We start from the raw sequence: 21757 nt of genomic DNA, 5'->3' as shown, positions 1-21757 counted from the left end.
CGTGTCTGCCTAGGTGAACTCCCCCTCAATCCAGCTGCAGGACCTCGGCATCTCCCCTTTCATCTCCTCCTCCTATGATGTGTGTTTCCGCCTCCCAGGACTGGGTGGAAATGATCACAGCTCCCTGTGCTGGGCGCCCAGGACAGGGAGGCCATTGTTACAGGTCTTCCCCCACAGACCCCCTGGTGGATCCCTAGAGCCTCCCGGACTGGAGGGGAAGGACTGATGACCCCGTGGCACTTGTGGGGGCAAAGATGGCTGCCTCGAGCCCTTTCTACAGCTATAGGCAGAGCAGCCTGTGAGGACCACCCCCAACTACCAAAGCAGGGACTGGGGGGAGAAGTGACTTATCTGGAGCACCCCACCCAGCTTTCCAGGGCTGCTCTGGACCCCCCTGCTCCAGATCTACACTCTGCTCCTCCCCGTGGCTGGCCCAGGCTCCTGGAATGAGGCACGGCCACCCTAGAAGATCCATCCTCTTGCTGCATGAGTACCCTGAGCTCCACGGAGATCCACGGAAGGGATGAGGGATGAGGGCATGGACATCACCAAAGAGCATGAGTGTTGACACAACACATATTAAAAACCAAAATTCAGCAGCGCACATTTTAAAGATCTTGTCAGCGTTATCCAACGGGTCATGAATCGGACTAACAGAAAGGAGCTCCAAGGAGTTGTACAAAACGAAAAACTTTTATAGGCAGAAGGGAGCAGACACAAAAGTTATACTTAGGCAAAAAAGTGGGTTGGTTATTGCAAGGTCACTCTCTCCTCATTCTTTTGTCCTTGCCCTCAGCAGTGAGAGTGCCGAGTCCTAACCACTGGACTGCCGAGGAATTCCCTGCAAAGTCACTTTGTTTCGGGGGGGTCAGCAGGAGTGTATCAGGTACATGACCTCCCTAGGGCTGGTCAGGTGATTCCTGATTGACTGCTTTAAAAGAGAGACTTTCCAGGAGAGCTGGAACTGTATTGGTGGTGGTGGTTTAGTTGCTATAAGTCGTGTTCGTCTCTTTCGACCCCATGGACTGTGTAACCTGCCAGGCTCCTCTGTCCACAGGGATTTCCCAGGCAAGAATACTGGAGTGGGTTGCCATTTCCTTCTCCAGGGGATCTTCCTGACTCAGGGATTGAGCCCTGGTCTCCCGCATTGCAGGTGGGTTCTTTACCAACAGAGCCAGTAACTAAGTTGTCTCAGTTGGGTGATGGAGGGCTTAGTATCAGTGACTCCATCTTGCACCTGCTGTCTTGTTCTTGTTTTTTAACATTTTTTTATTTGCCTCCACCAGGTCTTGGTTGCGGCATGTGGGATCTAGTTCCCTGACCAGGGATCAAACCTGGGCCCCCTGCACTGGGATCATAGAGTCTTAGCCACTGGACCACCTGGGAAGTTCCTGATGTCTTGTGAACACGAGCAGCGCAGCATCCGTTTTCTCATCCTTAAATGGGGATTATGATGCCTCCTTTAGCCCAGGCTTGGCTGGGCATGGGGTGCCTGGCAGAAGGCAATAGTGTTAGCAAGTGTTTTGTGACTTGTCCTAGGCACTACGGAGTGCTTTATATTCCGTATCTCACTTAACCCTACCCCATAGCAGTTGTGATTCTCTGCCTTTTATAGATGAGGCAATCAAGGCTCAGAGAGGTGATGTGATTTGCCGAGGGTCACAGTTGGTGAGGGGCAGGGCTGGGGTCTGCCCTCTGCCGGAGCACGTGCACACAGAGCAGCGTGGTTCTGTACCCAGCCCCAGACTGCCCTGGCTGGGCACCAGCTGCGATGGCATCTGCCTTTGGACACAGAGAGGAAAATCAGGGTCGAGCTGTCAGGCTCTGTGGCAGCCCTGGGACTCAGCGGGGGTGGGGGCAAGCAGGCTGACAGGGCAGTCTTGCTCTGTCTACGCCAGGAGAGCCTGGAGGTCACCCGAGGCCGAGCAGAGCCAGGTAGGGGCGAGGTGAGGAGAGGCCATGGCTGAGCTACTGCCCAGCTCCACTAGGCAGTAATCCCCGTAAGGATGACCCCGGCGGAGCACTCTCGGGGCTGGGGTGGGAGCTGCTGTTATCCCACTATTTGTAGGAGGAAACGGAGGCTCAGAGAGAGGGAGCCTTTCCTATATGTTGAGACAGTCCGAACGCGGGCTGGAAAAGAATTTCCAGACACAGAGCGTTTCAGAAGGGAGTGAGTCTATTAAGAACAAAGAGCAGAGAGAAAGTGGGCACTCTGAGCGCAGTGGGCCGACCTCCTGACAGAGCAGAGAACGCCGACAGGTTTTGTGGGTTAATAGCCAATTTTTATAGCCTCAAGACAAAGAAAATTCCTGCCGGAAGGTGGGTGTTAGGTTGGGGCATCATAGGGTGTTTACTGGAGTGGGCATCTTTGCCAAATTAGGAGTCAGGAAGCTTCTTAGCGATGATCAGGGGCGCTTTTGGGAATGGCTACAAAGGGGCCCAAGTCAGCTTCAGAGGTGACCTTTGTTCTGGGCTCTGCTTCTGTGGCCTGGGGACAGGACTCCACACTGAGCAGGACTTTACAGGAAGTCCAAGCTTGACCTCTGGACAGTGTGGGAATAGGGGGACGTTTGGGGTGGGTGGCGGTCGAGATGAGACCATGTCCCCCCAACCACGAGAGGTCCGTCTGCCTTTCCACTTCTTTGCTTGCCCCCACATTCCTGTCCCTGTCCCCTGGGCTGATGCCAGCCCAGCTTTGCTTCCCACAGGCTGAGTGCTCTCGGGTGGGTCCCGAGAAGGCAGGGGACCTTCTTGGAGCCCCTTTCCGGGCAGGGGTGTAGGGAACTGGGGCTGCATGCGGTTGTGCAGATGGCTCACTGCACAAAGTTGCTCTGCTTAGTGGTCACTTCCCTGCGGTCCTGAAGGGCTGCATATACCTGAAGGGGGGACATCTTTTCCTAACTGGCACCCGGGTGCCATAAGGGTAACGCAGCCCTGTGGGAACAGCGTGTGTAAAGTGTTCACACAAGGAGGGAGTGGTCCTCTTCTGGCCTGACCCCTTGGCCCAGTCTTCCCAGGTTGATAACAGGACCTGCAGAAGGACTGCCCAGAAAATGCTTCTCTGAGTAGATAAGGCCGTGACTCAGCCCCAGCTCGAGGGGCCCTGCTGGAGACCGCCTTGCCAGGGTCTGGATCTGTGGGAATGCCTCGTGGCCTCCCCTCCAGCCTCAGGGTGGGTTCTCAGCCCGGGACCAAGGCTGCTATTCCTGCTCCCCTAACCTCTCGGCAGAAGAGCTGAGTGGCGGGAGGCAGGGAGTTCAGGGCGGACCCCAGAAACTCCCTGCAGGCCCCCACCTGCCTGCTTCCCTGCCTGAGAGTCCATCAGACTCTGGCTCTAAGCCTAAGGCACGGTCTAGCCGGCCCTGCCTCTCTCTGTGATTCTGGGCTGGACACTCAACCTGGCCGGGTCCCCCTTTCTCTACAGAGGCTCTCAGTGCCACCTGCAGAGACAGGGTGTGTGGGTGGATGGTGGGGCTGAGAAAGTGGTCTGTGAACTGCAGGGGAGGGCATTATTATTAAGCTTCAAGTACCCTGGTGGGGTGCTTCCCAGGTGGCGCTAGTGGTAAAGAACCCACCTGCCACTGCAGGAGACATCGGAGATGCGGGTTCGATCCCTGGGTCAGGAAGACCCCCTGGAGGAGGGCATGGCAACCCACTCCAGTATCGCTGCCTGGAGAATCCCATGGACGGAGGAGTCTGGTGGGCCACAGTCCATGAAGTCAGAAAGGGTCCAAAGAGTCGGACACAACTGGAGGGACTGAGCACCCTGGTGGGGGCTTGGGAGGGAAGAGGGGCTCAGAAATTTTTCTTTAACTCACAGGGGCCCAGCTGCTGCCCCACACTCAGAATCAGGGCTGGAGTGAAACTGGGGGAGTGGGCGGGAACAGGAGGGGAGAGAGCACCCCCGGAGGGCGGCCAGGTTCATGGTGGCTGACTGCGGGAGCGGGGTGAGCCTAGGGTCTGCCATAGGCAGCAAAAGAAAGAAAGTTAGTTGCTCAGTTGTATCTGACTCTTTGTGACCCCCTGGACTGTAACCCACCAGGCATCTCTGTCCATGGGATTTTCCAGGCAAGAATACTGGAGTGGGTTGCCATAGGCAGCAAAGCTCGGGCCCAACTGCCTCTCCTCCTGGCAAACTCAGTTTCCACAGGCAAACTTTAGCTCTGTGTCTGGACCTCCACGTGAGTCCCTCCTCCAGACCAAAGGCTCCTTGAAAGTGGGATGGTCAGCCCCTGGACCCAGGACTGGGCCAGTCACATAGTAAGCGCCGTAAGAGTATATACTCAGAGACTTCCCTGTGGGCCCAGCGGCTAAGGCCCTGCGCTCCCAATGCTGAGGGCCCAGGCTTGATCCCCGGTCAGGAAACTAGATCCCACATGTTGCAACTAGAGATCCCTTGTACTGCAAGTAAGACCTGATCCCGCCAAATAAATAAATATTAAAAGGAGGAAAGTATATATAGATCCTGACGCTGGGAAAAAACTGAAGGCAGGAGGAGAAGGGGACGACAGAGGATGAGATGGTTGGATGGCATCACTGACTCAATGGACATGAGCTTGAGCAAACTCCGGGAGATGGTGAAGGACAGGGAGGCCTGGCGTGCTGCAGTCACAGGGTTGGGTTGCAGAGTCCGACACGACTTAGCAACTGAACAACAATAACAACACAGAGTGAGTGTCTTCCTGCGGCCGTGGACTTGTCACCAGCCCATTTGGAATCAGGGGTCTGAGGGTGCCAACGTGTTCCAGCACAGCCATTGAGAAGGGCGGATGGAACACTCCACCATTTAAACAAGACTACAGTCACTTTCTCCGGGAACTCCGACCATGCCCCCACCCTCCACCCTCCACCCTCAGGGGAGGGCACCCAAGGAGGCGGAGCACTGAGACGGCCCTGCAGGGACATGAGCCTGCCTCGGAAACAGCCCCGTTGTCCTGGCAATGGCTCCTGTCCCAGGCACCTCGGGCACCCACGGGGGCAATTAGCAAGCGTGGGAGGGGGTTTCCATGGTGGCAGTCCCCAGGGGGTGCGGCTGGGGTTTCAGGAGGGGGCAAGGGCCGGCGGGGCCTTTCTCCTTTGTCCAGGCACACTAGGCCTTTGTTCTCAGCCGGCTCTCTCTGAGGACGGGACTAGGACCCGGGGTGGGGTGGGGGGGCAGACTTGGGATAGAGTGCTCCCACTGCTGGGGGTGCTCCTGAAATCAGCAAGGGGAGGGAGCAGAAGAGGAGACAGAGTCCCACATGTGGGCCCAGCGTCCACTGGGGGAGCCCCCCTCCCCCAGGCACAGGAGCCTCACCTGGCCCCAAGAGGCTGGGTGCTGCAGCTTGCCATTGGTCCCTGTAGCTGGTAAACACCTTCCAGCACCCAACGGGCAGCCTCCGTGTGCCCTGGGGAGCTGGGGCGGGACTAGGAGGGGCGGGGCCGTAACAGGAGGGGGCAGCTGGTGGAAGGTTTCGGGTAGAGGGCATTGATCTGACCCCATGCAGGCTTCTGTTCAGACTTTATTCCAGGGCCCTCATGAGCCTTTTGGGGTCCCTGTGGCCCAGCCCATGCCCTTTCTTGCACATTCCTCCAGTGCAAGCTTGATGCATGCAAGGGCCCAGGCACTGGGGCAGCCCTGTGGGTGGGGGATGGCCTGGGTCCCCCAAACCCCACTCTGCACCCTTCCGTCCTCCTCAGGCCTGAGGCAGTCCATGGGAAAGGAATGAGGCATCCAACCCCAGCTGTAAAGTGCGGTGCCCACTTCAAGGCTGGCATCCACTGTTCAGGCAGTTGGGATTGGGGGACCCTGAGTCCGTGGTACCCTCAGAAGTGGGACCTACCCTCAGAATCGGGTGTCCAGGAAGGAGGTGGAGCTTCTATGGGACCTGGCGGGGCTCTCGATAGGGGGGCCCCTGGACCGGGTCAGCAGCCCGTGGAAAGTCTTGCCTCGGGTCTGGGGCTTGCGCCGGGGCGGCCGGGGCTCCTCTGGGGGCTGTACCACGATGCGAGGCACCTCGGGCCGGGGGCTCCCCCGGGTTCCTGCCAGCTGCTGGGCCTCAAAGATGGCTGGGGCCCCCGGCAGGCGGGCCTGCGGCCTCGGGGGTGGCTCGGATGCTGATGCGGGCAGCTGGGCCAGCTGGGCCTTGATCTCCCGCTGCAGGTCCTGTTCGGACAGGGCCACGCCATGCACCTGCAGGGAGCAGTTGATACTGAGCCTGGGGGAGGGCAGGAAATGATGAGATCCCCGCAGGGCGGGCAGCACACAGCCCCAGGAAGTGGCTGAGGGCTGAGGGCCTGACAGACAAAGAGGCAGACTAAAAGGCACTTGAGGCCTGGGGTTTCCACCTTCTCTGCTGCTCAGAGGACAAGAATGGAGCCCCGTGCTTACTGTGACTACTCCTCCAGGCCTCAGTTTCCCCAGCTGTGCAGGGGGCTGCTGGGCCACTGCAGGGGGCGCGCAAGGGGCACCCACCTGGGGCATGAAGACCTCTTCTTGCAACTGGGCAGGGGGGATGGATCGAAGGGCGCCGAGCGTCTCCAGGAGCCCCGGGCAGGCCAGGCGCTGTTCAGTGGTGCCCAGCGCCAGGCGCACCAGGGTCAGCCCCACGCGGAACAGCACCTTCACACCTGCAGGCCGGTGGGGCTCACTCAGTGTGGGGCCAGCTCTCAGCCCGGGCCCGAACCTGTCCTTGGCCAGACTCCTTCCACCCTCCTGCAGCTCTGCTGCCTGGACTGAGAGCGGGTCGGCCATCTAGGGGCACCAGCCAGCGGGTCCCAGCAGCCACTGATGCTCATGGGCAGCACAGCCTGCCAGGAGCCAAGGGCTACTGACAGCCTCACACGGGCCTTCTCATTCTGGGCCTCAGCTCCTCGCCCCATCCAGTGAAGGGCTGGGTGGTGACAAGACAGCCTTTCTAGCTCAGATCTGTGAGCTTCTGATTCTAGAAAGATTCAAGCCAGAACTCCTCACCCCTTAGCTAAGAGCACAGGGCACACGTGTGCATACACATGCAGGCACGCACACGCACGTGACTTTGGCCTGCTCCTGCAGCCTCAGAGCCCCTCCCTGGCAGCCTCAGGTCTGCTGAGAAAGGCAGTCGGGGGACCAGTGAGGCCTGGTGACCACTGTGCCGCGTAAAGAGACAACAGGACTACTAAGGTCGTCACCGTTATCAACGGGCAAGGGCACCTCCACGGGGCCCTGCCTGTCCCACCCTCGAGGCCCGAGTGCAGGGGAAGACAAGCAGACAGTGACTTGGACATCCGTGGTTAGAATGCTAACCCACTCTGAAGCCAACTGGGCATACAGCGGGTGCTCAGTAGATGTACTGGTGGATTTCTACCACGCAACTGCTGGACAATCCGCATAGAACAGAAAGCAGCTGTGCCACTGATGGGGGTACCCAGGCAGGGCCCCAGAGATCCAGACTCCAGCTCAGCTTTGCCCCGACTGCCCCCCGCTCTTGGCCTGGCACCTCTCCCCATGCCCGCACCCCTCAAGTCATCCGTGGCTGGGACCCTGCAGATAGGGCCCTGCCTGCCTCTCCTTGTCCACCCGGCTCCACGTATCTGCCTCTTCCAAGGAGTGGCCGCCAGCGTACTTAAACAGCCCTCTCCTGCCATTCCCCTACACTCTGGTATGTCCTTTGTTTTATTTTCTTCATGGAACTTAAAACAATCTATAAATATCTTGTTAATTTGGTACCACCGCCTCCCATCCCCACCCCCACCAGAATGTAGGTCTCACTTACTCAAGTGGCCTTGGCTCCCAGAGCTGCGCCTGGCCTCTGAGGGCTCGCAATGAGGGCCCGGGGGCTCCATCTGCCGTGCCCCCACCGTGCCCAGTCCCCAAGCTGTGCCACTGCTGTGGTCTCTCCAGCTCCTGCCCCATCCACCTTGGGGAAGCCTCCCTGACTCCAGCCCTCCCCCCACGTGGATGCTGTGCCCTCCCTGTGGTGATCTCACTGATTGTGGCAGGGGCTGCTGTTCCTCCCACTGGTGATACGTGGCTAACAGCGACTACCCTCAGCACACCCCAGCACCCAGGCCCCAGATCAGGGTGGGCAGTGGCGGTGGGGCAGAGCGAAGCTGGCACCTCCACCTTCCCTGCCCACCAGGCACCCCCTCCTGCCCCCGCCCACCTGGTCGGCCCCTCACTCACCCTCGCTAAGAAAAGCGTCCCAGACACGCAGCACCGTGGGGAAGGGCAGGGAGCGGGCAAAGAGGCACAGGAACCACTCCGGCAGGTAGAGCAGGGGCCCGACGCCCACCTTCTGCAGATGCTTGTGCACGCGCGGGAGCAGCCGTCGCAGCAGGGCCGTGAACACCTCAGCGTCCAGCCGCACAGCCTCCTGTGGCCACGCCCATCAGCACCGGGTGGCTGGTGTCCCCAGGCGCCCACCCCCACCCAGCCCTCCCCCCGTCCCTGCCTCTCACCATGTGGGGCCCGTAGTAGCCGGGAAGGTAAACCTCGCAGATCTGGACCAGGCACCAGAAGGCCTCCTGGGGGTGGGCACAGGCCTTGAGTGCCCGCCGCAGAGGGGACCGCAGGGTGGGGGAAGGGGGGCAACAGGGGAGGGCCTAGACAACATCTGGGGTGACTCTAGAGCCAGGAGCCTGGTCTCAGTGCTGCCGGTGGGGTTGGGGCAGGGGGTGGGTCTTACCTAAAAGCTTCCCGTTGCCTAGAAAGAGGCCTACCAAGGGGTGTAGGGGTCGGCAATCACAGGGCTCAGAGGGCTGAATTTGAGGGTCGCAGGGTGGGGGCTCACTGGTCAAGGCAGCGGAGGTCCCAAAGTTCAAGTCTTCGGTTCTTGGGGTCATTGGGGTCAGGGATCATGGTCACAGGGTTCAGAATCAGGGGTCATAAGGTCAAGGTGATACCATCCAGACTTTTAGATCATTGGGCCAAAGGTCAGGGGTCAGGGTTCGATGTTCCTGGAATCAAGGTCATTGGGCTTGACGGTTACTGAGATTGGCAGGCATGAGGCCCTGGCTCACTAGGACAGGTTTGCGTGGGACTTGAGGATCCTAGGTCCCGGAGGCCAGGGCTCCAGAGGATGGGAGGGCGGTCACGGTCCAGGGCACAGGATGCCTTGGTCCTTAGGTCACTAGCGTTGGGGGTCCAGGGTCTCAGGTAACTGAAGTCAGAGTTCCTGGGGGTGGGCATCCGGGTCTGGGGCCCCTGCCGCAGGGCTGCGGGCACTCACCTCCGGGGGCAGGTGCATGAGCAGCACGGCGGCCACAGGGCCCTGGGCCTGGCAGTAGCCCTGCTCCGGCCGGTACAGGGTGTAGGCCTTCAGGACCTGCAGGAGGCCCTGCTGCCTGTGCCAGAAGACCCCATCAGGGCCAGTCCTCCGGGCATCCCTCCCGCACCCTCTGGCAGCCCCTGCCCAGGCCTCGGCCCCTCAGGGGCCTTGCTGGGTCCTCTGAGATGCAAAGACATAAACCCAGGGTCGAGGACTCGGCCAAAGTGCCTGGGGGTTTGGGGGCTAGGGGTTCCTGGGCATCCCCGCCCTCGTACCCGTGACCCTGGGGCGACACAAACATCTCATGCAGAGGGAACTGGCGGTGCAGGTCCCTGCCGATGGTTTCCATCCACTGTGGGTCTCCCGGGGCCTCAGCCAGGTTCTGCATGTGGGCAAGAAGGTGGAGGTGAAGGCCCAGAGGGGTGAAGGGCTAGGGGAGGGGGCCGGGACCCCTGAGGTTCCCTTCACCTGGTAAGTGCCGGGGCTGTTCTTCTGACACACGTGAGCCCCGCACAGAAGGGGCCAACACCGGGCCCGCAGGGCTGAGGGGATGCCTTTCCGGCACTGCATCTTTACCTGCGGGTGAGGCCAGGGCACCCCGTTAGGCCAGTTGTGCCAGATACCCCTGCCTCTCTCAGCAGGCCTCAGGCACAATCTGCCATCGGGCAAGAGTCTCAGCGAGGAGCAGGGAGTGAAGCCAGGAGGTGCTGGGACACAGGAGGCTGAATTTTGCCAGGTAAAGGGGGGCAAGCCAAGGGGGCCCGTGTGGGGCCACTCTCCCCTCACCTTCTTGTACCGCCGAGACATGGTTTTCTCCCAGTGTGAAGTCATCTCCACCCACTTCATCTCCCGCTGGCGGATGAGGTCTGCAGGAGGGTGACCCGGCCTGGGGGCACACGGCACAGATGTCCAGACATAGGATGGCCACATCCACGGCCTTTCCCACCACCTGGGTGAGCCCAACCCTTGGCCCTGGAGATCTCTGGGAATCTCTGGGGTGGGGAGTGACCTGTCACCCAGGAGTTGCCAGCGGTTGTCATGGGGACAGGAAAGGATGTGGCTCCGATGTGGGCGGAAGCAGGAGATACTGAAGAGGGTGTGTAGGTGTGTGTTGGGGGAGGGGCTGGTAGACTGTCCCCCAGGATGGGGACACAGACAACTCTTCGGGGAAGCTGAGTAGACAGAGCCCAAGAGCTAGAAACCAGGAGTCTTCTCTGAGCCTGATTCTGCCTCTGATGGCGGTGTGACCTCCCTATCTATCTCCGAACTCGTCTTCCTGTCAGCACCTGGGGAAGAGGGGGACTGGTAGGGGAAGAAGTGTGGGTTCTATGATCTTGGGATTCCTGGGCCAGATTGAACAGAGAAGCAGGTTCAGCCCCTCTGGGAACCCTCAGAGACTGGGAGGAAGAGACACACAGGGACCCACTCCCCACAGCCCTGCTAACCTTAAGATTCCATCTAGAACCCGAGAACAGGTGATGCTAGCTGAGTCCCCAGACCCTTCCAGGACCCTCGAGGTTGGGCCTCACTCTAGAATTCAGCTCTCAGCCTCCACCATTAGGCCCAGCACCCCGTACCCCCCTCATCCCTTCTCCACTTACCCCGGCTCTGCTGCGCTGCCCCCAATGAAGCCGTAGCGGTCAGCCTGGCGATACGGGCCAGGCCCACTCAGCTCTGAGTCGGACCCCAAGGAGCTGGAGTCATCCTGCAGCTCACTGGGCTGCACCAGGTCCTCGCCCAGGGCCTGGGCCATGGTGCCACCGACCCCCCGTGCGGCAGGCTGCAAGATGTGGGCACAGCCAGTGTGAGCGTGGGCTCCTGGCCAGCCGGGGCCGGGGCGCCTCTGCAGCCAGGCCTCAGCCCCAGGACCTGCCCGCCTGGTCAAAGAGGACAGATTGCAGGGCATCGCACCACACCCCTCTGGTCCCCTCTCCTCTTGTGGGGTGGGGGTGGGGCACAGGCCCAGAGGGGCAGAAAGGCCAGGCCCCCTACCGGAGACCCAGGCCCAGCCCCTGTCCCAAGGGGGCCAGCTTACCTCCCTGCTGCACCTCACCTCCTCCTCTCACTTCCTCCTCAGCCACAGCTTCAGCAACCCGCTGAGGGCCCCTCCCAAGTGCGTGGTGGGGGGGGTTACCCCTTCCTCTCCAGCGCTCTTCCGGCCTGCCCCAGTGGCCCTGGGCCATGGGCTCCTCCCACCACCCCGGTGGGCTAGGTGGGTGCAGGCCTGGGTTCTTGTGCTGGGTGTGATGCGGCCAGGGCCTGTCAGAGGTAGAGAGGCCATGCTGCCTCCAGATGTGAGGTCACTGGCAAATAAAATACTCAATTCAGGGTTCCAGTGAGTATTACACTTTATTTAACGTGACTTCTTTTGTTAATGCTTTCGACAAGTCAAACAGTAAGTCATTACTGCGCTACTCAAAACACAAGGACGAGACATTAAAAAATAGTAGTAATGGTGTAGCATGCGCCACGGACAGGGGAACCAAAATGAGCTCGGCGTTCAGCGACAGGGGTCTGGGTCTGCTCAGCCGCCCGCAGGCCACAGGGACCCTAGAGGTGAGAGCTCCTCCGTCAGTCTGAAGCCAACCCTTGCTATCTTTGAACCTGTTTCCTTTCCTGCACTTCGTGGACTTAATCTGCACTCTCTGGGGAGATCCAATGAGATATCAATGAGGTCACACCACCTTCCAGCCCGGGACAGAAATGGGAAGGACTATTGGGCCCTTGAAAGAGAAAAACAACTTCACACTACTTCCGGCCGCACATCCTCGGTGCAAGGGTGGGTAACTCCTCAAGGGCGGAACTAGAGTCGACCTCGCCCCGTGAAGCCCCGCCCCCAGTGTAGGCTCCGCCCCCGCAACCAGGTCAGCCCGAGCCCCGCCTCCCGAGCCGCCGCGGGCCCCGGGCCTGGCGTCCAGTGGAGGCGCTAGAGCGCAGGGGCGGCGGGCGACCGGGCGGGCCGGGGCGGGGCCGGGTGCGGCGGGGCGGGGCTGGCGGCAGAGGAGGCGGGGCGGCGAGGCGGGGCGGCGGGCCGGGGCGGGCCCGGGCGGGCGGAAGGAGCACCAGGCCGGAAGGAGGCCGCGGGAGGGCGGGAGGCAGGATAGGGCCCGGAGGTGCTGGGCCAGAGCGGCGGCGCCGCCATGTCCGACAGCGAGAAGCTCAACCTGGACTCTATAATCGGACGCCTGCTGGAAGGTTGGCCGGGGAGGCGAGGGAGGTGGGCGCCCGCCGCGCCCTGGTCCCCTGCCCGGCCCGGAAGTGGCGCGCGGGTGGACCTGCCCCTCCCAGGGCCAGCTTTGACTGGGCGGGGACGGACCGCGAGGTCCCGTGGCCACATCGTCCCCCCACCCCACCCCAGTCGTGGCGCGCTGGGAGGTCTGGGGTTGCTCCCCTTGCCAGAGCAGAACCGGGGTTGGCGGGGGGGTGGGCGCGCAAGGATTGGCCTGGGCTCTTGGCTGAAGGAGAAACCCGAGAAGCCTAGTCCCCCAGGAAGGGGTTCTGTGCTGAGGTTTTGGATGGCCTCTGCGCACAGCAGTCCCCTCGCGAGCGCCTTGAGGGCAGTTGGGGGTCCCAGGAGGCTCAGCAGCAACAGCTGCCCCTGGGCAAGGCGGGGCCGGGAGGCCCAGGAGCCCCTACCCAGAAGTGCCTTTGGGGCCACCAGTGACATTCACCCTCTTCTTGCCTGAGGAACCAGGGTCCTGACGCCTCTTTCCGCCCCCAGTGCAGGGCTCCAGGCCTGGAAAGAATGTACAGCTGACGGAGAACGAGATCCGTGGTCTGTGCCTCAAATCCCGGGAGATTTTCCTGAGCCAGCCCATTCTTCTGGAGCTGGAGGCACCCCTCAAGATCTGCGGTGAGCCCCCAGCCCAGGTCCCTGTGGCCTCCTGAAAGCGGCCTTGCCCCCCACCCCTCCCAAGTTCCTCCTCCCTTGGGCCCAACCCTGACCCTGGGTTCACGTTTAGGCTGGCCCTAGTGCTGACCTGGTTCCCTGGGTCACAGGTGACATTCACGGCCAGTACTATGATCTTCTGCGGCTGTTTGAGTACGGCGGCTTCCCTCCAGAGAGTAACTACCTGTTCCTGGGGGACTACGTGGACAGGGGCAAGCAGTCTTTGGAGACCATCTGCCTGCTGCTGGCCTATAAGATCAAGTACCCGGAGAACTTCTTCCTGCTCCGTGGGAACCACGAGTGTGCCAGTATCAACCGCATCTACGGCTTCTATGATGAGTGTGAGTGGGCAGAGCATCTGGGCTGCCCTGGTCCTAAAGGGCTCTCCTTGCCATTCAGTGTGACCCTCGTGTTGACCTGGTGGCTGGGGTGTCAGCGTCTGACAAACACCTGCTAAGCTGAGTGCCGTGAAGGTAGCACCAGCCCATGCCACCCTCCCCTACCCTCCTAGAGCAGATCCTGGCACTCAGGAGGGACCTAGCCAGTGGCTGCTGACTGAAGGGCTGCCAGGATTCTAAGGCAGGGCCTCACCTGCCGACACTCCCCTCCAGCGCATCCGATACTTAAGCACTTAGGATGCCTGTTGGGACTGGACTCTGTTAGACAGAAGCCAAGATGAACCAGACCCTGTCTCGACCTGGCCCTGCTCTTGTGCTGGGGGTGGATGCCAACCTTGAGGTCGTGCCAGAAGTGGAACTCTGGGGTTCCTGTGGACTCGGCTGCTTTAGAATTCTGTCTGGGAGGCAGTGGGGTAGTAGGGGTAGGGGGCGGGGGTTCGGTTTCCTTTTTTGCCTTCCATTCTCTCCTAGCTGTGTCTGAACAACACACAATGTGTCCTGGAAGGCCTGGAGACTTGGGCTGAGGGTGGAGCAGAGAGGCCCTCTGGTGAGCTGTCTCCTTCCCCCTGGGCAGGCAAGAGACGCTACAACATCAAACTGTGGAAGACCTTCACTGATTGCTTCAACTGCCTGCCCATCGCTGCCATCGTGGACGAGAAGATCTTCTGTTGCCATGGAGGTGAGCACAGCTCTGGGCGTGTGAATGCTTGAGCAGGATGAGCCTCCCAGGGTGAGCACCTCTGGGGACCTTGGGACAGAAGCGTCAGCTGGAAGATGTGTTCCCAGTCGCCAGGAACAGCTCTCCCTGGAGTCCTGGTATGGGTAGTACTTCTTCCATGAAGTCCCCCTGCGCTGCAGCATTAGGCTGCACCCACTGTTGTGTCATGGCCTCACCTTCTTGCGTGGAGTTTGCTTGTCCCCTTTCTCCAGGGCTTCCCTAGTGGCTCAGATGGTAAAGAATCTGCCTGCAATGCGGGAGACCCAGGTTTGATCCCTGGGTTGGGACGATCCCCTGAAGAAAGGAATGGCTACTCACTCCAGCTTTCTTGCCTGGACAGTCCATGGGGTTGCAAAGAGTCGGACACGACTGAGCGATAACACTTCCTCCAGGGAGCTCTGTGCTCCTTGAAGGGACAGGGACTTGGAAGAGGCAGAAGGTGATGAGTTCTGCCTTTGTAGGCTCCCAGGAATCCTGGAGAGGTGGGGGGCAGAGGCTGATTGGCAAAGGCTGCCTGGAGGTGACCTGCCCCCTGTACCCTCCAGGCCTGTCCCCAGACCTACAGTCCATGGAGCAGATCCGGCGCATCATGCGGCCCACAGATGTGCCTGACCAGGGCCTGCTCTGTGACCTGCTGTGGTCTGACCCTGACAAGGACGTGCAGGGCTGGGGCGAGAATGACCGCGGCGTCTCCTTTACCTTTGGAGCTGAGGTGGTGGCCAAGTTCCTGCACAAGCATGACCTGGACCTCATCTGCCGGGCACACCAGGTGGGCTGGCAGCCCCATCTGGGTTAGAGCAGGGCTGGCAGCCAGCTCCTGCTGAACTAACCGCCTCCACCCTCGTCCAGGTAGTAGAAGACGGCTATGAGTTCTTTGCCAAGCGGCAGCTGGTGACACTTTTCTCAGCCCCCAACTACTGCGGCGAGTTTGACAATGCAGGTGCCATGATGAGCGTGGACGAGACGCTCATGTGCTCCTTCCAGGTGGGGGTCGGGCCGGGGGCAGGCAGGCCCCAGGGGCTTATGGCTTGACCCCTTGAGCCTGACCAATTTTTCTCTTCTAGATCCTCAAGCCCGCTGACAAGAACAAGGGGAAATACGGGCAGTTCAGTGGCCTGAACCCTGGAGGCCGGCCCATTACCCCACCCCGCAACTCCGCCAAAGCCAAGAAATAGCCTCCGTGTGCCCGCCCTCTGCCCCAGATGGTGGATTGTACAGAAATCACGTGGCTACAGGGGGCTCATGCTGGCCCCCCAGGCCCACCCATCACGGGGAACGTGGAGGCTTGGTGTATTTTTCTCTTTTTTTTTATGAATCAATAGCAGCATCCAGTCCCCCAGGGCTCTTCCCGCTTGTACCTACAGCGGCTGCAGGCAGGATCCTGGGGCTAAGGCTGCAGCTCAGGGCAAAGCAGGGCCAGATTGGGGATCTCCAGCCTTGCTTGGCCTCAGGGCTGGCAGCCGGATCCTGGGGCAACCCATCTGGTCTCTTGAATAAAGGTCAAAGCTGGATTCTTGCCATAGCCTGTCTCCCTTGTCCCAAACACTGGGTCTGGCAACCCTTCCGCCCAGAGCCACTTGGGAGGCTTGCTGGGCTTCGGGCCCCAGCCAGGAAAACCCCAGCCACGTGCCCAGGTCCACAGGGGCTCTTGGAATTTCCAAGCCAGGGCCAGAGAGTTCAGGGAAAGCAAGCAAACAGTGTGTGCCAGTCACAGGGGATCCCAGTGGTGCGCTCAGGATTTGAGGGAGGGACAGTTCATGATTGGCAGAAGGTGGATCAGCAGGGGCAGAAGCCCTACAATGATTTCTTTCTTTCTTAGGGAGGTGGGCTTAGAGAAGGCAGTCCTCCAGTTCTGGCCACAGAACTGGATTAAGAGGTGAGGGAACTCCCTGCAGAGGGCAGCTCAGCACCGAGACTGGGAACAGACATGATAGATTGAGGGTTGAATGAATGATTTGAGGGTTGAAGGGAAACAACAAGACCCAGGCCAGTCAAGGCCCTGGGGGAGGTGGCAGGACCAGTCAGCTAAGCTCCAGCAGGGCGCACCTGTACCACCCACCAAGGAGGAGAGCGGACCTGCCCTGGCTGGCCTTGGGAGAGGGGTGGGGTGGGGCTTCATTGGGCCCCTTCTCGGCTCGGCTTAGCCTTCGCCCTCACTGTCTTCAGCCAGCACAGGGCTGGGGCCCTGGGGAGAGTGTGCAGGGGCCAGGATGGAGCCAAAGAACAGCGAGCGGAACTGGCGAGAGAACAGAGGAAGCCTGGTGAGTTTGGAGGCTGCTCCCGCCCTCCGCCTCTCATCCCAGCCTCTGCCTCCTGCTTAGTCGCTTGTGGTGTCTGACTTTGCAACCGCATGGACTGTAGCCCACCAGGCTTCTCTCTGTCCATGGGGATTCTCCAGGCCAGAATCCTGGAGTGGGTTGCCATGCCCTCCTCCAGGGGATCTTCCCCACCCAGGGAGTAAACCCAGGTCTCCCACGTGGCTGACAGAGTCTTTCCATCGGAGCCACCAGGGAAGCCCCTCCGCCTCTCGCCCCTACCTTCTTAGGTGGGGGAGTCCCAGGCACTGTGCTGGGCTCCGTGTCATCATCTTCCTCCTCTGAGTGGAGGCTGGAGCTACAGGGGCGCTGGAGGCCAGGTGAAAGGGAGATGGAGGGCAGTGCCCGAGAGCCCTCACTGCCCATGGTGGTTTCCATGGCGATCATGTAAGAGTCCATGTCATCGACAGCAAAGTCATCCAGGTCTACGTGGGGCGTGCTACAGGCAGACACGGTATCAGCGGTGGGGACACAGTTAGGGCCCCCACCTGGAGGGCTCAGCCAGGGCCTGCAGGAGCCTAGTAACCATTAGTGACCTCTTGGTTTTATTACTTCCTGATTTGGTGGGAGGGGAAAGGATGGGGGGCGGTGTTTTAAGTGGCCCCTTCCGGGAGGGGGTCGACCCGAGAATCCTTTCATCAGAGTTCAGGTAGAGGCCTGAGGGAGGCATACTGGGGGCCGCTTCAGCTCGGCTGGGGGAGGGGAGCAGCAAGTCCAGTGAGCTGGGCCACCTGGGGCCCAAGCCCCCACATTCCCAGGGGACAGGAACTGGAGAGCGCTGGGGCCCAGGGACATGCTGGGCAGAGGGCCAGGCCAAACTTCCTCCACTTAAACTATGCTGGGCCCATCCTCCCCAACCCACCTGCCCTTTCAGCCACCTGCTTTCCCCATCCCAGGCAGCCCCCTGCCTCTCGGCAGCCCTTTTCCCTCCTTGGCTTGGGAGGAGGCCTCAGCCAGAGAAGGAAGCCAGCCCGACCTTGGGGACACTTCCCTGGGTTGGGGGATCTCTGAGTACAGCTGACTGGTTAGGCTCAGCCTGCAGGACTGGAAGCAGTGAGCACTGTAGGGGCTGGGGCTCAACAGGAAGTGGAGATGGGAGGCGCACGGGGTGGGGGCTGCAGACTAGAAGCGGGGGGCTGCAGACTCGAAGCGGGGGGCTGCAGCCTGGGTGCACAGGGTGAGAAGGGGGGTGGGCGGGCGGAGCTCTCACCTGTGAGCCTGAAGCTGGGGCTCTGGCCGCTGGAGCTCCTCTTGGGCATGCAGGGTCTGGGGGTGCGAGTCCAGCTCTGAGAGTGTGGCCAGGACAAAGTGGCCGTCCAGCAGAGAGTCCTCGATGGCAAAGATGGCTGGCCTGGGCAGGTGACAGGTCAAGGCGTGGTCAAGGCCCTTTGGCTTTTGGCACCCCAGAGCCCTCCCCTCCCTATCCCAAGGCTGGACCTTACCTTCCCGGGGCATCAAAGTGAATGCTGAGGGACAAGTTGGCTGACTCTGCAAAGCTCAGGAGCCCCTGGGAAGGGAGAAGCAGAGCATGGAGGCTGGGCAGGGAGGAGAGGTGGACGGGGCAGTGAGCGCACGGCAGGAACCTCACCCGGAATTCCTTGAGGCAGAAAGTGATGGCCACCCCTTCCTGGGCCTGCAACTGCTGGAAATCCTCCTCTCCGATGCTCATCTCTGTCACCATGGCTTTGATGGCGCTGTCTTGGGGGGCAGCGACAGGAGGAAGCTGGGCTCTGCCCCAGCCAGCCTGTCTCTGCTCTCTGCACCCTCCCCACCCAGTCTCTGCTCTCTGCCCCAAGCCCCATCGGTCCCCTCACCTGCCTCCTCCTCTTGGTAGCTACGCAGGATGACCCTGCGGCCACGGCCGATGCCCAGCGTCACTTCAGCCAGCGCAGGGGGGAAAGGCAGAACAGCCTCCACCAGGACCCTGTGAGGGGGCATAGTATCTCACCCGAGGCTCGGTCCCGCCCAGTGGCTTGCTCTCAGAGAACCGGAGGCGGGACAGCGAGGCACACCAACGTCCAAAGAGAACCAGGCCAGGCCTAGCATGGCCCCAGGGTGGAGCACGGGGGCAGCAGGACACAGTCTCTGCCTCACCCAAGGTTCCCAGGATGTTGTAGGAGAGCAGTCCTCTTGCAAGAGATGGAGGCAGACAAGAACAGGCCCACAGAAGGCAGCAGGAAGTTCAGGCGGTTTGTGCTGAACCAAACCAGGCAGGTGGCACCTGCCCATCCAGGATTGGGAGACCAGACCCACATTGTCCGCATGAACACCGCCTTACAAAGAGTCCTCAGGTCCCTGTCTAGTAGAGACAGGCTAGTAACTAGTTTCAGGTGAAATAATACCTGGAATTTGCCTCAAGACAACTGGGACAGAAGCTGGTTATCATCTGCTTTTATATGAATTTGAAATTGTCCATAAGATAAAGAGAAACAATCACTCGTTTTAAAAGAAAGAAAAATTCTCAAAACCCAGACCACGGATTGATTCTTTCTCTACCCATAGGGATCCTGGGTAGTGCTATTTCAACAAAACTCAGAAAAACAAAGTCAGGGCTCAAAGGGACCTTCAAGTTACCAGGTCCTGTGGCTACCAAAAGCAAAGAAACGTGAGACCTTGGGTTACTTGAGTGCAAGGCGCACCCTGCACGTGGGCAGGTGGGAGGGGACCCAAGCCTCTCTGGTCTTCTCTAGGGACCTTGGCGTCTGCTGGGCTCCCCATCTCCCAGGTCCCGCACGGCCCCTGTGACTGCCCAGAATGGCTCCTCTTCTATAGCTGATTATTCAGGCAGCCCTCCAGGACCGTGACCTCCCTGTCCAGCCGTGGCCTGAGAACCCCTCAGGGATAGAACCCAGCCAGGTAGGAAGAGAGGCTGCCCTTGAATGGGACTCATCCCAGAAGGATGACCAGGTCAGAGAAAGGTCACAAGTCCCAGAGCCACAAAAATTAATGGACCTTCAAAGGCCAGAGGAGACGTGAGGGCAAGCCGGAGACCTGTTCTTTGAAAGAGGAGTCAGAGTGGGGCTGAGTGGTCAGAAAGCCAAGTCAGACTTTGAGGTGGAGAATACAGACTCAGGAGACAGAGAGGAACATAGGATAAGGGAGCATCTGGCCCCTCCTCACTCCAGCCTCTGCCCTTAAAGGGCCAGGCAAGGCCCTGAAAGCAAACTGGGTTGGATGAACGCTTTGAGGTTCACAGATACCCTGCAGGAAAAACGGAGGAGGTGCCTCCTTAAACTGACTCCTGAGGCTGAAAGAAGGAAGAGAAAAGCCTAGGGCTCAGCGTGCAACCAGGGGCGTGCTCACCTGGCTGGGGCACGGAGCACATGGGGACACAAGGCTGGGTCGAAGATGGCCTGCAGGGACTCGCAGTCCTGGAAGGACAGGTTGTGAGTCTTCCTCACCCCTGGATGGGCAGACAGGGTCTCAGTGGGCTCACCAACCTCTAATCCCACACCGCAAGGACCCCTGGATCAGCCAGCTGCTCACTCACCATATTTGCAGTGCAGCTGAACTACCAGGCGGCTGCTCCTGTCATTCAGGGAAATGCAGCATTTCTCCACAGTCTTTTCCAGCATTGCCAGCGAGCGGAAGACAGACAGGAAGGACTAGGCGAGGGAAACACATCCGCTCAGCACTGCGCCTCCGCCAACTGGCTCTCATGTCCAGTCCCCTTGGGCTCTGGCCCATCATGGGCTCAGCACTGTCACACCAGGAAAGGACCCCTCACACATGCAGATATCTGCACCCTTCCAGGCCTTCATTCGTGCTCTTATCCTGGTCTGGAATGCCTTCAAAAGACCTGCGTATCTTTCAAGGACCAACCTGAGAGTCATTTACTCCCTGCAGGTTCCTGGCAGATTCAGCTACCCTCTCCATATGGCCCGTTACCCCCATGGATGTCTCTACTCGGCCAGGCTCTGCGTTCTGCACCGGACTGCTCCAGTATACATCTCTCCTCCTGCAGGCACCTGCTCTGTGCTCCAGAGCAAACTGCACTGCCAGGAGGGGTTCCTGGGGGGGGGGGGGGTGTCCTGCCACTGCTGAGGGATCCACCTCACCTTCATCAGGATCTTACAGCGCAGCTGGTCCTGCCCAGGGGTGGCAGCCTGGTACTGCTGGAAGAAGAGGGGGGCAAAGAGGAAGCAGGCGTAGGCCGAGCGGGAGGAGTTCACGGTCCGGAGGGAGAGCTGGGGCCAGGAAAAGTGGGGAGAAAGATGTGGTCACTCAGCAGTGCTGGGCCTAGCCCTCAAGCCAGCTTTTGCCCAGGCACTTGGCACTTGCCCCAATCACCTGCAGAAGCCCGCCCTTTCCTTTCAGTCATCAGGGGTGTCCTCCATGAAGCCTTCCCCGAGTCCCGAGTGGGCCTCAGCGCCGCCGTTTCCACAGCAAGGGCGCGACCCAGCCTTCAGCACCCACGCCTTTTACCTAATCACCCCCATTCACCACCGGGCACTTTAGAGAGGGCAAGGGCTCTCGATTCAGACACCGGCCTGGGAAGATGACAGGGCCCAAAGGGACACCCCAGCAACAGGGGAGGCCCCTGTTAAACTCAGCAAACGTGCCCACCGGGCACCCTGCCTGATGGGGGCGAGACTCGAGCCCCGATCGGGGCTCCCTGTTGGGACTTTCACGCCATTCCCCCATACCCGGTCTCCTCACCCCGTCTTCCAGGGGCTCCAGGTAGAGTTCGTCCCCGATGCGGGACAGGGAGTGGACGGCCTTGCCGAGCACTGCAGGGAGGAGAGAGACAGCGGTTTGCGGGCGCCTCGGGCCATCCCACTTGGTTCCAGCCCCCGGCCGGCCCCGACTCACCCTTCACGTTGCTGCCCGTGACAAGACACTTCATGCTGCCCCCAGTGACCGGGATGGGGCGGGCGGGGGGCTTTGGGCCGGACCCCAGCTCAACGATCCGCTCCGGGTCTCTCCCGCGGCTCCGGGCGGTTGGGGTTCCCTTCCCGCGCACCGCCCCCGGCAGCCCCGCCCCCGCCCCCTGATTGGGCCGCAAGCCGGCAGCTCCGTCACGTGAGAAAGACGCTCGCCGGCTGCGCCGTCACGTGACGGAGGCTGCGCCCTGGGCGGGCCCTGTCACGTGACCTGGGAGCGCCGGGTTCCTCCGTGCGGTCCAGGCCCACTCTCGGCCCTCGAGTGCCCCTGGGAAGCACGGCGGGCAGCCGGCCCCACCGCGGCCCCTCACCCGAACGCGAGACGCC

The 21757-nt window shown here is 60.7% G+C and overlaps 3 protein-coding genes across 5 annotated transcripts; 1 reads left to right on the top strand and 2 right to left on the bottom strand.

Moving 5' to 3' along the window:
* Window positions 1–5785: 5785 nt before the first annotated feature.
* TBC1D10C (TBC1 domain family member 10C) lies at window positions 5786–11133 on the bottom strand. The gene is made up of 9 exons (XM_052662284.1): window positions 10829–11133; window positions 10014–10113; window positions 9696–9803; window positions 9503–9609; window positions 9189–9303; window positions 8419–8484; window positions 8144–8333; window positions 6455–6609; window positions 5786–6172 (listed from the first exon to the last, which is right to left on the bottom strand). The coding sequence occupies exons 1-9, from the start codon at window positions 11131–11133 to the stop codon at window positions 5825–5827; spliced, it is 1494 nt and encodes a 497-aa protein (XP_052518244.1). The 3' UTR covers window positions 5786–5824.
* Window positions 11134–12279: 1146 nt separating this feature from the next.
* On the top strand, window positions 12280–15752 carry PPP1CA (protein phosphatase 1 catalytic subunit alpha). Its single transcript, XM_052661609.1, has 7 exons — window positions 12280–12422; window positions 12949–13080; window positions 13227–13457; window positions 14089–14193; window positions 14778–15001; window positions 15082–15216; window positions 15297–15752. The coding sequence occupies exons 1-7, from the start codon at window positions 12368–12370 to the stop codon at window positions 15405–15407; spliced, it is 993 nt and encodes a 330-aa protein (XP_052517569.1). The 5' UTR covers window positions 12280–12367; the 3' UTR covers window positions 15408–15752.
* On the bottom strand, window positions 15516–21498 carry RAD9A (RAD9 checkpoint clamp component A). Of its 3 annotated transcripts, none has more exons than XM_052661607.1 (11): window positions 21360–21498; window positions 21207–21277; window positions 20606–20734; window positions 20038–20152; window positions 19851–19950; window positions 18362–18471; window positions 18136–18245; window positions 17990–18054; window positions 17758–17898; window positions 16770–16986; window positions 15516–16468 (listed from the first exon to the last, which is right to left on the bottom strand). In XM_052661607.1, the coding sequence occupies exons 1-11, from the start codon at window positions 21391–21393 to the stop codon at window positions 16373–16375; spliced, it is 1188 nt and encodes a 395-aa protein (XP_052517567.1). In that variant the 5' UTR covers window positions 21394–21498; the 3' UTR covers window positions 15516–16372. The 3 variants fall into 3 exon arrangements, with proteins under 3 accessions (XP_052517567.1, XP_052517568.1, XP_052517566.1); XM_052661608.1 differs by having other exon boundaries at window positions 21194–21277; window positions 21360–21376; XM_052661606.1 differs by having other exon boundaries at window positions 17990–18245.
* Between the last annotated feature and the right edge of the window lie 259 nt (window positions 21499–21757).

This window comes from Budorcas taxicolor, chromosome 25, assembly GCF_023091745.1.
Source record: "Budorcas taxicolor isolate Tak-1 chromosome 25, Takin1.1, whole genome shotgun sequence".
Taxonomy (NCBI): domain Eukaryota; kingdom Metazoa; phylum Chordata; class Mammalia; order Artiodactyla; family Bovidae; genus Budorcas; species Budorcas taxicolor.
This window is presented reverse-complemented; position numbering and strand designations above follow the sequence as displayed.

Bases quoted from the DNA above. Each gene is read 5' to 3' on its own strand.
- TBC1D10C (XM_052662284.1), bottom strand. From the start codon at position 11,133: ATGCCCTGCAATCTGTCCTCTTTGACCAGGCGGGCAGGTCCTGGGGCT. The intron at 8,485-9,188 runs GTGAGTGCCCGC...GCCCACCCCCAG, and splicing joins TCATGCACCTGCCCCCGGAG to GAGGCCTTCTGGTGCCTGGT. The intron at 6,173-6,454 runs GTGGGTGCCCCT...TGCTCCCTGCAG, and splicing joins AAGAGGTCTTCATGCCCCAG to GTGCATGGCGTGGCCCTGTC.
- RAD9A (XM_052661606.1), bottom strand. From the start codon at position 21,393: ATGAAGTGTCTTGTCACGGGCAGCAACGTGAAGG. The intron at 20,735-21,206 runs GTGAGGAGACCG...TCCTGGCCCCAG, and splicing joins TGGAGCCCCTGGAAGACGGG to CTCTCCCTCCGGACCGTGAA. The intron at 20,153-20,605 runs GTGAGGTGGATC...TCCCTCGCCTAG, and splicing joins GCTGTAAGATCCTGATGAAG to TCCTTCCTGTCTGTCTTCCG.
- PPP1CA (XM_052661609.1), top strand. From the start codon at position 12,368: ATGTCCGACAGCGAGAAGCTCAACCTGGACTCTATAATCGGACGCCTG. The intron at 15,002-15,081 runs GTGGGCTGGCAG...ACCCTCGTCCAG, and splicing joins TCATCTGCCGGGCACACCAG to GTAGTAGAAGACGGCTATGA. The intron at 15,217-15,296 runs GTGGGGGTCGGG...TTTCTCTTCTAG, and splicing joins CGCTCATGTGCTCCTTCCAG to ATCCTCAAGCCCGCTGACAA.